We start from the raw sequence: 16,880 nt of genomic DNA, 5'->3' as shown, positions 1-16,880 counted from the left end.
GACTAATACACAAGGGCTAAGGCTTCAAAACAAAACAGGAAATGTAGAACCAAACAAGAATAGAAACACAAGTAGCAGGACTCAAACTAAACACAGGAAGTACCAACAACTCCTATGCCCTTTTAATGCCAGGTACTAGCACATCCACTATTATAAATATCAGATTTTGGGTTTTTTTTAATACGTGCGTTTCTTGATATAATACATTGGTGCCTTTGCAGCTCAAACGCTACTCAAATATCTCTAAGCAATCGCCTGTAAAGTCACCACATATGCGAAACCTTGACGACTGAACCTTGACAAAGAAGTTTATGTGCACTGGTCAGAACAGTTTCTTAATACATTAAGTTAACATGGCGTCCTTTGTACAATCAGATGTACATTAAAGAAAGGTTGCCAGGAACTGGCCGAAACCGGGCTGACTCACCAGGTCCGGCTGAGGAATAATTTAGAGCCTGAATCCAGGAGACTGATTCATATTCTGGAAACAGGGCAGCCACGTTTTTAGCACCTGAACCATTAACAACCGTAAACCTCTGTGATGGAAATGATGAAAAGTCAAAGTTGTAAAACAAATTAATCAAAGAGTACTGCAGGCTGGTTTAATTTAGTTCAACAGTCTCACCTGGGAGAAAACCGGGTCAAAGAAGGATCCCTTTTCTCTTCTGTGTCCAAAATATATTCAGCTTTCACTTCACCAGATGATCACACACAGCCTGTCTTGCACTCTCCACCCCTTGTTATGACGCCCATTACCAACACACAGGTAACGCTGTCGCTGTGCAGAGCAGTTGTGCAAACACTCGGTCCATGATGTATAATGCAGAAACACTCATGCATTCAGTTCTGTGCACAAATCCACATGGGAAAACAAGACAAAAACAGCTTGAAAGCACACGCATGCAGCTTCAAAAAGAAACACACACACATGCTTGACGTGCTGGGTGCTCAGTATGTAGCCTGAGGGTCCGATTTGTTCTTATACCACAGCTCTGAGTCGTCTATCCTGTCGTGTAAGCTACAGTTAACTTGACAGACAATGGGCTCAATCTGCTTAGCTTGTGTAAGAGGAGATACAATGCATACAGGCTAACAGAGGTTAAACAGTAGGTATGCATGAGTGGGATAAACTTAAAAAAAAACTCTATGTGGGATAAAGTAAAGAAAGCCGGAATTCCATTGTCTAACAAAACATAGAAACAGTGGTGTGGACCTCTATGCACTACACACGTACAAGAAAGGTGAGCTTATTCATGTGCAATCAAACTATATAACCCAACACCCACAATGCCCACAAACACAACTCTGGTGTGAGAAGTGAAGGTCAAGCAGGAGGAGATGTTTAGTTTTTTTTTCTCTTCCAGGCTTCATTATTCATAAGAGGTCCTTCGCTGTGACCCTCCAGCGCATTGACTATGCACTGGCAGCCTGTTACCCATCCTGCCTACACATTCTAATGATGCTGCTGTTTGGGCCCTGCTCTGGTTGATTTTTCGTATTGAGGTGAACGAAAAAAAAAAAAAGTTGAATGGCATTTAGGGCACGCAAACACAGGGACTCACAGTTAGAGCTGATATTTCTTGTTCCAAGTTCACACACATTTACCTAAAGGGTATGTGAGCATCCATATCTCCATGCATTTTAACCACCCTACCACATCCATTTCCTGTCAATTTCTACTCTCCCCAGTGAAAAAGCCTTAAGACCACTGTGTAATTGGTAGGTCTGACCACCAAGGCTGGACAAATTACCAATCTCTCTTAAAGGAGCCAACCAGTAACTGTGAAGAATAAGTGTTTGTAGTGGGAAATAATTGAATACCAGTCCAGTTCCATTCTTTTGAATGACCTGGTCAGGGTTACCTGGTGCAAATCCATTACAACTTGGTCTCCTACAAGGCAATCTCTCTGTCCTGACAATTCTAAGGGTCATGTAGTTTGGCCACTCAGTTCTAAACTAGGGATAGGAGGGAGGGATAAGGGAGAGCAATTATTGTAAATCACTGCACTACCTGTTTTATTGATCAAGCAGTTTAACTGGATCACGCGTTGAACCCATGGAAAACAATTTTACATGCCAACTTAAAAACTCACATTTAGAGGCAGAAAAATTAAAGAGTAAAAAAAAAAAAAATGTGGGTGACCTAAAAGTAAACATTGTTAATAAGTAACTGGCAGCTGTAAATGAATCCATGACAAGGACTTTCCACATGAGAAAGCCCAATCAGACTTTTTACCCCTTTCTGAGGGCAAGCGGTGGCCATGTGTGGCTAGTGGGCAGCAACAGTGATTAGACGCAGGCAACAACAGAAGAAAGGTTAGTCACTCCATAGCACATCACACACTTAGCGGGCCCTCACTTAAAGCGCTGAGGCATGAGTGCATGTGTCTGCACAATTTATGCGTTCACCGATGTGTTGCACACAGCAGACGAGCACTGTGGAGAAGTGGCATTGTGCCCTGTGGCTCTGTCTCTCTGCAGCACTGTGAATCTTTGTATACATGTTTGATAAAATTTCACACTGAGGAGAAACTAAGACTTGGGAAATAAGACTGAAATAGTAGGAGGGAAAACAGATGATAAAACCTCATACAGAAGCAGTTATAGTGCCAAAAACACAGACCAGTGAGAAGTGAAGATGTCCTGCATGTACCCAGTTTTCAGCTGCCTTTCATGGTCAAAGGGCAGGATAAAGCATATTTGCATATTATTTTTGTATATATTAAACAAATCTGTAAAATCAAGTGACAAGCGTCAAGAACATCATTGGCTTTTTTCAGTCTCTAAGCCTTTCTAAATGATACGAAATGATGTCGTAAAACTCCGTCTTCCTTCTCATTGTGACATTAATGCAGTGGATGTAGAAACTGAAGCGCCCTCTGAACTCCACAGGGCATTTGTAGACCGACTGAATGTGGGTTGAGATGGGTCAATGGAAATGCATCCGAAATCCCTGGCAACGTCTACTAATAAGCCCCGCTGTCATTTGCGCTCTAGAGAGTCACAGGGAGGGTCAGAGAAATAATGATCAATTTACTATTCATAGACTGATCTTCAGACGGCTGAACAATAGCGGCAATATCACTGCAATTTCACTACATACCAAATTTGTTAAAGCTGTCAGTCATCTGCTGTCTTGCCAGGATCAAAGCTTCACTGCCTAAATAAATATTTCTACCAAACTTCAGCAGTCATATATATGATGGCAGGGTTTGATTGTAAATTCAAATACATCAACAGACTAAATCCAACACACACACACACACACACATCTACATTTTAGCCTAAAAAGATCTTTGATCTCCAGCCAAACCATTTTCATTTTGAAGCCCACTTGATGCAGTGACAAATAACATACAACGTACACAGACGTGTTTAGCTAGTCATCTGACTTTGAGAGATACTGATGCTGAGTTCAGCTTTTGCACCACCTTCTGTGCTGAGTTCCATTTACTAACAAGCATTGACATGCATCCATCCATCCATTTTCTATCCCGCTTAATCCGTCAATGTCGCAGGGAAGCTGGAACCTATCCCAGCTGACTTCGGGGTCAGAGGCGGGGTACACCCCGGACAGTTTGCCAGTCAATCGCAGGGCCGACACACAAAGACAGACAACCACGCACACAGATGCATGTGGAGTAGCCAAATAACCTAATGTGCATGTTTTTTGGGAGGATTGTGGAGGAAACCCATGCAAGCACAGGGAGAACATGCAAACTCCGCACAGAAGAGCCCAGACCGGGGTTCAAACCTCCCTTACTAAACCTCCAAAAAGGAAACAGACTGAGTTCCCTTCATTGATATGTACTCCTGGTCAATGAAGTTGCTCTTGCTACAAGGTGCATTTCCAAACAGAATGAGATGAACACTGTTAAATGATTCAGGTGAATAAAATTAGTTGGAAGAATCATTCTGACTCATCACAACAGCAAATGTGTTCTTCTGTAATCTCTAGTCTCTACTGAGTCTGACCAAAAATAGACTGTATAATGGCTTATTGATATAAAGACACTGTTGCACACAATGGTTAATTTCAGTTCATTGCAACATCACCGGCCAATCAAAGAGGGGATATTATCGTTTTAGTTTTCATTCACAACCAGATTACGTTCTGAATAAAAACTAGATCATTGCCCCCTTTTCCTTATTCACAGATGGAGTCAAATTTCCTATTGCCATGGTTACGGAACGGACACCTGCACACAGACACACGGACACATCCACTGAAACCATGAAAATTACCTGATGCCCAATAGTAAAATGTCATGAGTTGAGAAAGATGCCATTCCAGTTAGTATATGTATTGGAATGAAGCTTCAGCAGCTGAAATAATTTTTTATGACAAGCGTCTGGCCAGAGAAAAGACAGAAACAGCTGTTTAATCTGGTCGTGAGTTGGAAGCTTACCTTGACATAAGCAGGCTGTTTCTCCAGAATGAGATCTGCGACCTTTTTAGAAACCTACAGAGTAAGACAAAGAAAGAGAGAGCGACAGTTAAGATGAGAAATAGAATATTTTTAAAAAAAATTAAAAATAGAATTACCGCCTCATGGTTGTATGCCTCTGCCAACCAGTCAGCTTGCAGTTTACATCCATGTCTGTCCAGACTCATGTGTAACACAAGAGATTTATACAATCACCACAGTTTCAAGGCGGGCACAAAAGATCAGGGTCACCAATTCAGTATTCTCCCCTTCTGTTCCTGAGTTATGTCATTGATTAATGGCCATCATGATGTTTTTGCAGAACAATCATGATGCCACAGTGAATTTGACCTATGACCTTTAGCATATGAATTCTCGAGTTATGGCCAAAAACATGTTTTGTGAGGTCGCAGTGACCTTGACCTCTAACCTCTGACCACCAAAATCTTCTCAGTTCATCCTTGAGTCCAAGTGAACATTTGTGCCAAATTTGAAGAAATTCCCTCAAGGCGATCCTGAGATATCGCATTGATGATAACGGGACGGACGGATGGACAACACGAAAACATAATGCCTCCAGCCACGACTGTCGCCGACGCGGAGGCATAAAAAAAAAAAAAAGAGAGAGATAAAAGCCATTTTGATGTTCTTCCCAAATGTCAGCCCACAAAAATAGTTTAGGCAGTGTAATCTTGCTATTGAGGATGGAGCAAGAATAACAATCACTGATGCCTGTATCTAAAGCACAATATAACCAATGCCTTTTAAGAGAGTCTCTCTTTCTCAGTTTCATTTCATTCAATGTCTTTCACAATAGCATTACTCTCATTTCTTCCAGAACTGTCTCTGTTCTTTCAATTCCTATTGTGTTTTCCAATGTTCTCCCCTCACCGCTCCTTTGTGCCTTTTACCAATTTGGCTCACAGCAGAGGTGAAACTGTAATTATTTAAAGAGCATGTGCCCTGCTTATGACATGAAGCACAGTATTAAGCACGGTCATGAGATCAGTGTGACCCCCTGCTATGGGTGTTGCCCACCGCTGCTTTCAGTGAGGAAGGGTAAAGCTGAAGAGCACCATAGATCCATAGATCCCTGGTAAAAGTCCACATCTTTCTGACACGACAGGCTGAGTCTGTAAAGCAGGCTTTCTGTTATAAATGTGCAGTCTTGAAACATACACTGAATAAAACCTGATAATATCACAGAGACATCAGGACTGTTGACGAAACTCATCGAGAGCCACAGAGGATATTATACAACAGTTTTCACAGGCTGAGTCATGCTAACTACAACAATTAAACCCATTTTGATGTGTAAAACAGTGCGTGCCCCTTAAAGGAGTGCCCCTTTAAAACAGCCCCCCGTGTTACGGGAAGGTCTTTATGAATTTATGTTCAGTGAAGGATAATTTCTATAGCTCATGGGCTGCATTACTAACAAGAAAAACAATTAATTTCATTGTCAAAGACAAGAATGAACTTTGAAGCTAAAGTCTTTGAAATGCTGTTACAAATACATGAGCTGGAAATGAGTGTGCTGCTGACCATAATGACAAGGGACAAACACTCACACAGCAGATGTAACTAACCAGCTACCTCTCTCTGACACAGACTGAGCCATCTCTCTTCCATTTTTATCACTGTGTAACTATCAACAGCAACACATCCATACACCAAGTGCAGTTTTACGACAAGTATGAGTTTCTTCAACGCAGTGAGGAGGTGTTCATATCCGCCTGTACGCAGTAGATGAGGCTAGGAGCGGGGATGGCATTTCGACATGTGTTAAGTATGCATGGTAGCCAACTGGAGACCTGAGCAGATGGTGAACGCAGCTCAACAGAAACTGTTCATTCCACAGAGTTTGAGTGTCTGTTTGTCTTTTAACAGTTAAACATATGAATAAGATGGTCACAGGGTAAAAAAAAATATTCTTAACTTGCAGAAGAAGTGCAAAAAAAAAAATTGGACAAGGAAATGGTGAGGAAACAGAAAACAATGAGGAGTCACACTGAAGAAGAAAGCCACAACATTTCAGAGAAGTGTCCCAAAATAATGCCATTACACCACCTATTGGAGACCCACCGCCTTTAATGCTAAACACTAAACTTTTTAAGGACTGAAAGAGTCTAAACATTTAATGAAAACCCAACTGTGAGTAACCAGACCCTCCTACCTGAGCCACTAGCCCAAAGTCATTAGTTCTCAGCTCGCCCTCACATTCACAAATAGAGGCTAATTGTGCAGTAACTGGGCTGCAAAGCATGAATGTAACATTTAGCAGATGGAGTAAATCTTGTCCAAAACTAATGACTGACAATGAAGAATCATCAACTGGGACACAAAGAAAGACAACAAATGCAATTTCTTTCTGTGGGGGCGCTAACATGCGCCATCAGGGAGGGGGGAAAAATGAGGAAAAAATGGGGGGAATCACAAGAGAAGGAAGATGCCTTAAGCAGACTGCAGCTCACACACACATATTATCTATAAGGAGGAAAGAGCTAATGAATGCAAGGATTGCTAACAGAGACTGAACATGCTTGTACAATTTATCTAGAATTCGCTCATTAGCAAGATGGCAGCACACTATAGACATATATTAGGCTCATAATAAATGTGTCTGAGTGAGAACATGTTTGCTACTTCTTGCAGGTGTTTACAGAGATGTATGAGTCAATTAGAGCTAAATTAGCTTGCAGTAATTAGGGGTAGGTAGCAGTGAAAAGTATCAAGCAGCAAACAAATAGTGTAGGTCAGTCTTTCTTGATTAAGAAAGCTAAGGACCAAATGAAAATAATATTAGGAAAATCAATTTCAAAGGTTCGGTGTGTCTTATTTAGTGTCATATTCTGTCAGACTGACCACTAAATGGAGTGTTGGGGCACTTCCCTGCTTCACTAACCAACCCCCCCCCCCCCCGCGCCCCCAGCTTTGAAGCTGTTTGTGTGTGGTACTTTTTCACGCAATGATGTGATCTCTCAAGCTCTATTTTCACTCATACACACACACACACTACCTTAAACTTCCTCTGCACAGCGGGACATCATTGCAGCCTGAGTTAAACACAGGGAGGAATTTGGAAGCCACGCGGGGTTTAGGCAAAGGTTGCATAAGCCTTGCTAACTTTTTAAAAAACTGAGCAGAGGGGGAGAATTTCATTACAGCTGCAGGAGGACTAGTCATCGCTAGCTTTCAAGTTTCATTAAAAATTGAATGTGCTCATCCACGTTATTAACACTTCCCCCGACATCTCTGCAGCCTACATTCATACAAAGAAAGTCACTTTCACACGGATGGGAACTGAAATGCGAAATGTTGTGACACCGCTCTTATGCTGGCCTTAAAAAAAGTATTAAGCACCATGCATGTACTTTATTATCCTCATGTGTAGGTAAATTATTGGACCTCACATCTCTGGGGACTATTTTAAGATTTTAAGGTCTTCACTTAAATGTTAATGGTAGCAGTTGTTCAGCTTTTACATCAGTTGAGAATACAGCTGATAAAAGCCCTCAGCCGTATGATACAAGCATGTGTGTCCACATTAATTAAAGCTTCCTGGCATTTTGTGTGTTGACATGGGAATGATGGCAACCGCACACACAACCAAACTGTCTCTGAACCCTGACATTTTTTGTATGAGCTGAAGTCTCACGGCGCGAAAAGGCAATTAGCCCTGAGACGAGCCTCTGCCAGGCGTGTGTCAGAGATGCCAATTAAGCTTGGATACTGTGGCTGAGAAACAGGGCAGTTGTTCTCCTTCTCAATACCACAGAAAGCCTGTTCTACCCTACAGCAGCTGATTCAGGCAGGTGGGGGCGGGGAAGGAAGCAGAGAGGACATGTAATGTCAGTGTAAGTCAACATACCACATACCTCCAAACAGGAGTGGAAAAAAAGAGTGGTAAACAGAGGAATAAGTACATGCAGTACATATGGTACAGTACTTCATCTTTCTCATTTTCATCTCATGCACTCACACCCCCTCTAGGACACACACACACACACCTACAGCGAGCTGCTTTACAGCTTAACTACTGGCATCACAGATGAAGTGTGTGGAGCCCCTTCACATCATCTGCAAAAGGCCACCACAGGACAGCCTCACGGTGAGAAAGTGAAAGCACTATTATCGCCTCTTCAAAGGGCTATGCTCTATTTCACACACTGAGGACTATGTGTCTTTGTAGGCTCAGATGTGTATGTGCGTCTGAATAAGCAAGTCGGTATGTGTGTAATTGCCCACCTGCCGAGATGGACCTTCCATCAGTAGCAGCAGGACCGGCACTGGTTTTTTTTTGGGTTTTTTTAAACAGTACACCATCAAATTAATTCTAAAACATTAAGCAACATCTTTAAGCCGTGCTCTATTGGCATGTTTCAAATTTCTCCACATTTGAGATGCATAAAATAACTGATTTTACTGAATATCAAGCCTCATAATTCTCCATATTGTACCAAACGAAAGCAAAAGAATATGTTACACAGGCTCCTTGCTATGGCAACAGGGTTGTTGCGCTTATCCACAGAAACAAAGATTATAAAAAGTGAGTTTTTTTTTTTTTTCTAAATCAGGTAAAGTAAATGGCATCAAGCTCCATGTTAGGCGATACCAAATACCCATCTACCGTGTCTTGGAGGAATGGGAGCAGTCGTTATGGTATCTGTTAAAACCATTAACTGCATAAAAAAGAAAGCCATTATTCAAAAATGGCTACAGGTGTAATCTCCATCTCCTTGTAATTATTCTGAAAATGTCCAACAGATGGATGAGATGGTATGACTTTTTGAGGGAATGTGGAAAAACAAACAACACGAACATATTTTTTTCAACATTTTTCTTTTCTTTTGCTTTGGGGTTTTTTGGTCTTTCTCCTAATGTGTGCATATGTGTATATAAACTTACAGCTGCTGCATGAGCAATCTAACTGTGTTTACTATGCACTGTGTGTATGTAAACTCATGTAACGTGCTGTAAATGCATTTAACATGCATATATTGCATAGTCATGCATGCATATTTGTTTCTTTTGACAATTCATTTTCAAAACTCATTGATAATATATATCCATTTTACAGATAACACGAAAAACTAAATAATGGGAAATCAAAAGAATTAAATACTAATGATGTTTTACAAAGGCCTGAGGGCAATGAGGCAGACAAACAGGTAGAGGGTTTGCTTATATAGGCTTAGGATTGCAGGTTTGCATTGATAAGCATGCTGAGAAACATAGCTGTGGATTTTCTGCCTGACAGCACACTGGACCAATTACCATGGCTATTCCCACGAGGTGCCTGCAGGCTCACAGCCAGAGAGAGGAAGAGAGAGACAGAGAGAGGGGATGTGTGAGAGTGCGTTTGTGTACTCTTAGGCTTCACTAACTTGTAGGTCTCACCATGCCACAGGCCACAAAGTCTGGAGCATCCTCTCAACTCAGCAGACAGCTCTGTGCGAAACTGCCAAATATGTCAAAAGAAGGCATGTGGAGGAAGAGCAGTGAGTGTAAAAAAAATGGTAGGGGGGTATGAGAGGGCATGGAGGGAATAGATGTGGCCAAAAAAGAAGTCCCCCAAAAAAAACCAAAAGTAGGACTGAGGGAGTAATGGAGACAAACAGGTGTGTGAAAGTACAGAGGCTTCTCGGGAAGCAGGGTAAGTGGGCGAAATCTGCACTGGACTGTGGGGACTAAGGGAGCAGAGGGTGGTTTCTCTCCCACGTGTTTCTATAAATAGAATCTGTTGACAGGCCGGCTCTTCAGTCTCAAACAGCGACTACCTGACTGACCTCAGAATGACGGCCACGGTGGAAACGGTCCTGCTGTGGCCACAGGAGGAAAACACAGTCACAGACGTCACAAGAGTCTGCTATCATAGTTCAAGCACAAAGCACAGGCTCTGGCTGCTGAGTGCAGGTCAGACTCGGCCACCAAAACTGCCAATCAACACAAAAAAGAAAAAAAAAATCATGGTGTTTAGGGCTGTTAATGCTCCTGTCGAGCCTCACGTAAACTCAGCACAATATGATGTGTTATTGACTGTGTGGAGCAGGTAGGTAGTTGTCAGGCAGGGACACAGGAACTTTAGGCTGCTTAGCAAACTGTAGGAGCCTGTGATGCATTACTATAAGATAATTAAAAGCTTTTATCTAAATGAATGCAATGCAAGCTTTTCCAGTATTATTTTTAGGAAGTCAGAGTTTCATAATGTACAGTTTCACCACAGTGTTACAGGTTTTAAACAGTACTCATTACTTTCATTTCCCAGAAAAGCTACTAAGTGGACCTGGAAATGAAATCGTTTTATTAACTGGGGTTTCCGAAGTCATGAACAAACTTTGAACCTCTAATACTGCTTTTTTTTTTTTTTTTTTAATTGAGTTTTGAGTCCACTCTGTTCCCAATAAAATTATTGTTATAGTGTGACTGAGTCAGACTTTCAAAGTTACATTACTTAAGAACAGCAATCAATCAGAGACCAGTATCACATTTTAAGATTCTAATCACATTAAATCACTCAATCACTTGTAAAAAATAAAATGCTGCAGCTTAAGAACAACTACTATAGTACAACAATTCCTGTAATTCTCACGCACTATACATAGTTTAGTACTTCTCACCAAAACTGAAAAACTCACTGAGGCACTAGCAACAAAATCAAGGAAAAGGGCTTCTAAACCAAGCAAAAATTAGTATTTAAATGTATTTATAAAGCAACAAAACAGTCCCAACTCAAGGTCCATATACTAGCTTCTTCAGCTGCTTTCAACTGTATAATATGTACTTCATCAGTAGATAGTGTTTTGGCTAATAAAAACATGACTGAATGAATGTTTGTGCTAACACAAAGTTAGAAGTGTTATAGATTAAATTATAACAGCTTGCATGCCAACAGATCCATCTCCATGACAACTGAACTAACACCATAAAGATGAAGACTGTGTGATACAGTCAAAAGCTCTGGAAAAAGCTAAGTGGACACTGAGTTTGGATTGTTTTGTTAACAAATTCATATATATTCGAGGTCACACATGAACTTTCATATAGAGATAGAGAGGGAGACACGTACGGCTGCCTGTTGTCTCTTCAGCTTGTCTCTATACTCCTCCAGCTCCTGCAGGTTCAGCTCAGGTGGGAGTTTCTGTAATCACACACAGAGATACGAACACACAACTCTTATTGTTTGTTTACAATACATCCTCCTACGCAGGTGAAAGTACTCACGACTTTTGCAGACACATACGCACAAACACTGTAAGCCAGTGTTACTTCTATACAGCAGCGTGCTGCTTCCAAACATGCCTACCATTCAGCGTAGTAAAAGTCCTTGCTACGTGTGTGTCAGACAGAAAATCTATTCAAAGTAGAACTACGGTAGTATCCAAGTTCTGGAGCTCAGGGTCACAGCAGGGATTTCATTTATCTTAAGAAAGCTAATCTTCACTCCTGAGCATCTTAATTTTTCAAAGATATCTCGCTAGGCATTTCAAGGTACTTAAGCTGGTTTCACTGGTGTGACTGAAGATAGCTGTAGCTCTTCCTCCATTCAAAAAAAAAAGAAAAACAAAAAGATTTTGTTCAATAAATACACTTTGCCAGATCATAAGTCAGATTAGTCAAGAAGGTAGGGGATGTTATTTAGTAAACAGCAAACAAACTCTGCTAGGAAAAGAAGATATTACAAATCCATGGCCCAAAGGATGATAGGTAATTACTTTCCCCTTGACTGAGAGGCTCATTTCAGATGGTGTAGCTATACCAAGATAAATCTAATGAGATTTCACACCCTTCTTCTGTTGAGCGGATGCAATCCATCAATCCGGACGTCAATGGTATGCGTGCGGCTCAGCAGAAGTGTAAGAGACAGCAGCTCAGGTGAGAAAGAGCTTTAACTCTGCCACTCAGATGGGGTTCAAAGCACAGGAAACCATATTTATTCACATTAGAAATGCAATATTGCTGTTATCAGAATTACTGAAATGTGGTGAGTTTGCTGGAATTATTATTTCTCTGAGGGGGCGTGTGAACTTGGAAGTGAGCCTGTTGTCATCATTTTCTAGGTGAGCGGTGCTCATTCAGTCAATAACACAAGGGCTCACTCATTCATACAGTGAGTATCTGACCTCCAGTTCATGCTGCACCATGTCAAAGGAGTCATTAGAGAAGTAGACTTCCTCGATGCTGTCGATGATCTCCTGCTCCGCCTGGGGGTCAATGGGCTGCTCCCTCAGCTCCCGCAACTCCTCCTGAAAGAGGACGAGACAGACAGAGGGAGACAGACAGAGACAAAAAGATTAACAGAGATTTTTTTTTTCTAAAAGAACTTTTGAAAGTTCCAGACACACTCTGAGAGACAAACAGAAAATCTCGAAAAACAGAGAATTACATCATTTCCCAACCAATGAAAACAACTAATAAAAACTCTATTGAAACATCAAGAAAAACACATTAAAAAAAGAGAGACAGAAAAATAGGATGAAGCAGAAAAAAAGAGGAAAGATGCCAGAGGAAAGAAGAGTAAGGGAGGAAAACAGGATTAGAGGAACAAGTGGTAAAGAGGAGTTTAAGGGCAAGGGTGAAGGGCAAAGTGAGTGGAGGACAGAATAAATGAGCTGGAGAACAAGGGGAAAGAAGAGAGAGAACGAAGAGGTCTGTAGTGGGGAAAAAAGTGGAGGAAAAAAAAACATTAATCGTGGGGTTTGGAAGAAGATTGCAGCTTGTTTCGTTTGACAGCCGTCATGGGGGATAACAGGCAGCCTTCAGAGGAAAGACGAGAAGAAACGAATGACCAAAAAAATTCAAGAGAGATTCCCCTTCAAAGATTCTCTCAGAAACATTAGAGCTTATTGATTAACATGCTGTGCATCCATCAAGGCTTATTGCTGCAGTGAGTCTTTCAGATGAAGGGTATTAAGCCCACATCCCCTCATGAGTGCCTTAATGAGCGGAGATGTAGTCACAGGTGAATAACAAATTGGTGACTATGTAAGTAGTATTAAACAAGGAAAAGTTGCTGAACATTAGGTCAAAGTAGAACAAGGCTAAAGCTGTATGAAACTTAGGCACAGCTGTGTTTTGAGCTAAATACTATTATCAGCTTGCTAACATGCTCACAATGACATGGTCAACATGTTGATAATAAGCAAGCTTGATGTTTACCATGTTTACCATTTTAGTTTAGCATATTAGCATACCAACAGCTAATTAGCACTAAGCAGAAAGTGCAGCTGAAGCTAATGGGAATTTTAATCGTTAGCATGTCATTAGCACTAGACGAAAAGAGGGATTACAAAAGTTATTATAAATCATCATGTTTCTGAAATTTTTCAGTCTGGACCAAAGTGATGGACCAACCAACCAACCAACCAACCAACAGACTGACAGTGCCATCCCTCGACCCACTCTGCTAGCATTGCTGAAAATCCTAAATATAGCTAAATACTACTTTACATTCCAGTGTTGCATCCTATTTAAAGAAGACATCTCATGTAAAGTGGCTTCACTTTATGCACCGAGTGGAAATCCTTTATTGAAGTTAATGCTGAGTCTAACTTCTTGCTTGTGTGGGATCAATACATTGTGGCATCAGCACATTAAAGTATAGTCGTGCTAAAAATAGACCACAGGCTTGGGAAGGAGGTGAACCAGGATGGATGTGGAATTACGGGATAAATGCAATCTATACACCCCTATATGCATCCATACTCTATTAAATGAACGCATAGAAATCTCTTGTAGGGATCACAACGCATTACCTCATTTAGACCTCATCCGATAAGAGACCCTGATCAAAAAAACCTTGTTACACGCCTGCCTAGGCCCAAATATTCTCCCAGCTAATATCAGCAAGAAATGTGCAGCAAGGCGATGAAGTGTGCCACCCTATGTGAATCTGAATCTACTTCTGTGGGTAAGAGTGTGTCTTGATGAGTGACATTTATATGAGGCAACACTGCTGTGAGTAATTTTAATGTTCGCAGTAAAATCTAGCTTCATTTAATTCAATTACACAAACTGAACCCACCTTTTACACCACAAGCAAAATTCATAAACAGGAACCGAAATACGAAGACGAAAATAAAGCATTTAAAAGTGCTTTATTTTCGTCTTCGTATTTCGGTTATGAAATTTAAAATGTGTGCGTTGGCACGTGTGTGCACCTGCAATGCACAGACCTTCAGGCAAGCGCGTGTGTTGCCATGTTAGAATAAGGTAAAGGAGTGAGCAGGAGCCCCGGGGGAAATGTGTGGGTGAGTGCGTGAGATTGGAAAGGAGGGGTAGAGGTAGGAGGTAGGAGATCACGCTCTGCCATCAAAAGGGTGGGTGGGAAATCAGCTCAAATGAGAAGGAAAGCAAAAAGGGGAGGGAGGGGGGCGATGAGGTGGATGACTCACTGGTAGAGGAAGTTAGAGCAGAAAGAAAAAGAGAGAAGAACGAGGGAAACAAAAGACAATGATGTGTCTCTAAAGTGAAGCCACTCCAGTATGGTTAGAGCAATTCGCTTCCCCTGCGTCGCTGGCTTTCTCTTTTTTTTCCCCTCCCTCTGCCTCGGTCTCCCACCTGCATTGACGCGCAAAAGTCTAAACATCTTTAAGTGAATGACTCATTGAGAGGCTACCTCGGGTTAAATAATTCCCTTCCCTTCCTGCTGCTGCACAGGCACAAAACAAAAATAGACCCCCCCTGTGCCCCACATGTGAAACCCAACATCAGCCGCTGTGAGGCTTTGATCAAATTTCAACTTTGAAGGATGAGGGACAAACAAACCACCCTTCATCCCCTTTCCACAAATTAATGAAATTCTCATCTCGTTGAGGAAGTCAGACATCTATTTGCATCCAAAGTGCGGGATGTTTAACAAGCCTTATCAAAGAATCAAAGCAGATATTCGTCTGGAGTGCTCATTGAATGTGGAAAATCAAGCGAGGGACAAAAAAGGTGCTTAACAACACGGGGCTCTGATAAAACAAAAGACTGAATAAACAATAGGAGGTTCATGGAAACTCCTGCGAGACACAGGGAGAGAAAGATGATGGGATGTGGAGAGTGAGACGAGGGCCAATTATTTCCACTATGGAATCATTCATTAGATGAACAAATCAAAACCTCCTCATTGTAATCAGTGCTGAATATGTATGCGAGCCTAACTGGGTGTATATCCTCGTCTGCTCCAAAATAAGGGTTTAGCACAGTTGTCTTCTGGGACATTAGGATAAAATGACAGCCCACAGTAATATCCAGGCTTCAACACTGCTGTCAGCTGCCAGGTTAACAGATAACGCTATTGAATTTTCACTTGGAAATATGTGATTATTATACCTTTCATTCAGCCCTGCCTTTCATTGAGCCAAAAGCAAGGGTACTCTGTATCTGTAGAGTCGTGCAGCTATTTTGTTATATGACTGCATAATCAGGCCTTCGGGAAGCATAATTAGGCGATAGCTTATCTCAGAAACAAACCTGATTGGGTAACCTGAGGCCAACACATGTGAACTGTCAAACTGAGCTGTGTTCCCCCGTCAAAAAAAAAACCCCTGTGAGAATTAATGACACATGTTATCACACATGCCCTCCTGCCAGCAAAAGCCCCAGTCCCTATCTTCAGATACATATTGCCCGCTGGAAGCACTCAGCCAACAACATTAGTCCAAAAAATTTTAGGAAGTAATGCTATATTGAGAAGGCGATGCACTCAGCCCTTGTAAATGAATGTTTTCTGTGAACAGAGTACTTTAACACTGAGATAAAAAATTGTGTATTGAGTGAACTTAGGGTGACCCCTGCTGGTGGGGAACGGTAACTGTTTGAAGCTGCAGCACAAGCAGGAGGGTTTTAGGAGAACTACTGTTTGCCTCAGGTAAACTGAAGCCTACAGGAAGACCTTCCTCCAGCAGCTTCAAAGTTAAATAAAATATTTTTTCTGTAATGTTTCAAATCATCACACAGATATTACGTACCTGCTTGTTTAGACAATGAAATGTTAAAAATTAGCCCAAAGATATTTAATTTACAATGATGTATGACAAAGAAAAGCAGTAAATGCTCACGTCTGAGAAGCAAGAACCAAACCATGTTTGACATTCATGTTTGAAAATTGACTGAAATGATGAATCAGTTACAAACAGTTCTACATTTTTTTGTCATTCATCTAATTCATTTAGAAAATGAATAGAACATTTCTGCTCTATTATATCTGTGAAATAAGTTTTTGTGGTTGCACATTGGAAAACAACTGATATTTTGTGCATCAATTGAAGTCAGTATAATTTTATTTTTTTAAGTTTTGCTTAAAGCAATGGAAACCATCAAAGGTTCCACAGGGTTTAAGGGGCTCAGAGAGATAACGCACCACAACACCTACAAAGAAAATCCGTAAAAGTGACTCGAAGAGGGACAACAGCTTTGAATAGAAAAGGATTGGACAGGGGGAAAAGGTTTGCTGGTTTGTTTGCT

The 16,880-nt window shown here is 41.2% G+C and overlaps 1 protein-coding gene across 2 annotated transcripts in view; it reads right to left on the bottom strand.

Moving 5' to 3' along the window:
• The window catches only part of vps50 (VPS50 EARP/GARPII complex subunit), a 97,393-nt gene that overhangs the window by 75,244 nt on the left and 5,269 nt on the right, over nucleotides 1-16,880 (bottom strand). For both annotated transcript variants that reach the window (XM_041053206.1, XM_041053207.1), the window contains exons 3-5: nucleotides 12,551-12,673; nucleotides 11,497-11,568; nucleotides 4,410-4,463 (exon numbers count right to left, since the gene is read on the bottom strand). In XM_041053206.1, coding sequence (XP_040909140.1) covers nucleotides 4,410-4,463; nucleotides 11,497-11,568; nucleotides 12,551-12,673 — 249 coding nt within the window. The remainder of the gene's footprint in view (nucleotides 1-4,409; nucleotides 4,464-11,496; nucleotides 11,569-12,550; nucleotides 12,674-16,880) is intronic.

This window comes from Toxotes jaculatrix, chromosome 13 (genome assembly GCF_017976425.1).
Source record: "Toxotes jaculatrix isolate fToxJac2 chromosome 13, fToxJac2.pri, whole genome shotgun sequence".
Taxonomy (NCBI): domain Eukaryota; kingdom Metazoa; phylum Chordata; class Actinopteri; family Toxotidae; genus Toxotes; species Toxotes jaculatrix.
This window is presented reverse-complemented; position numbering and strand designations above follow the sequence as displayed.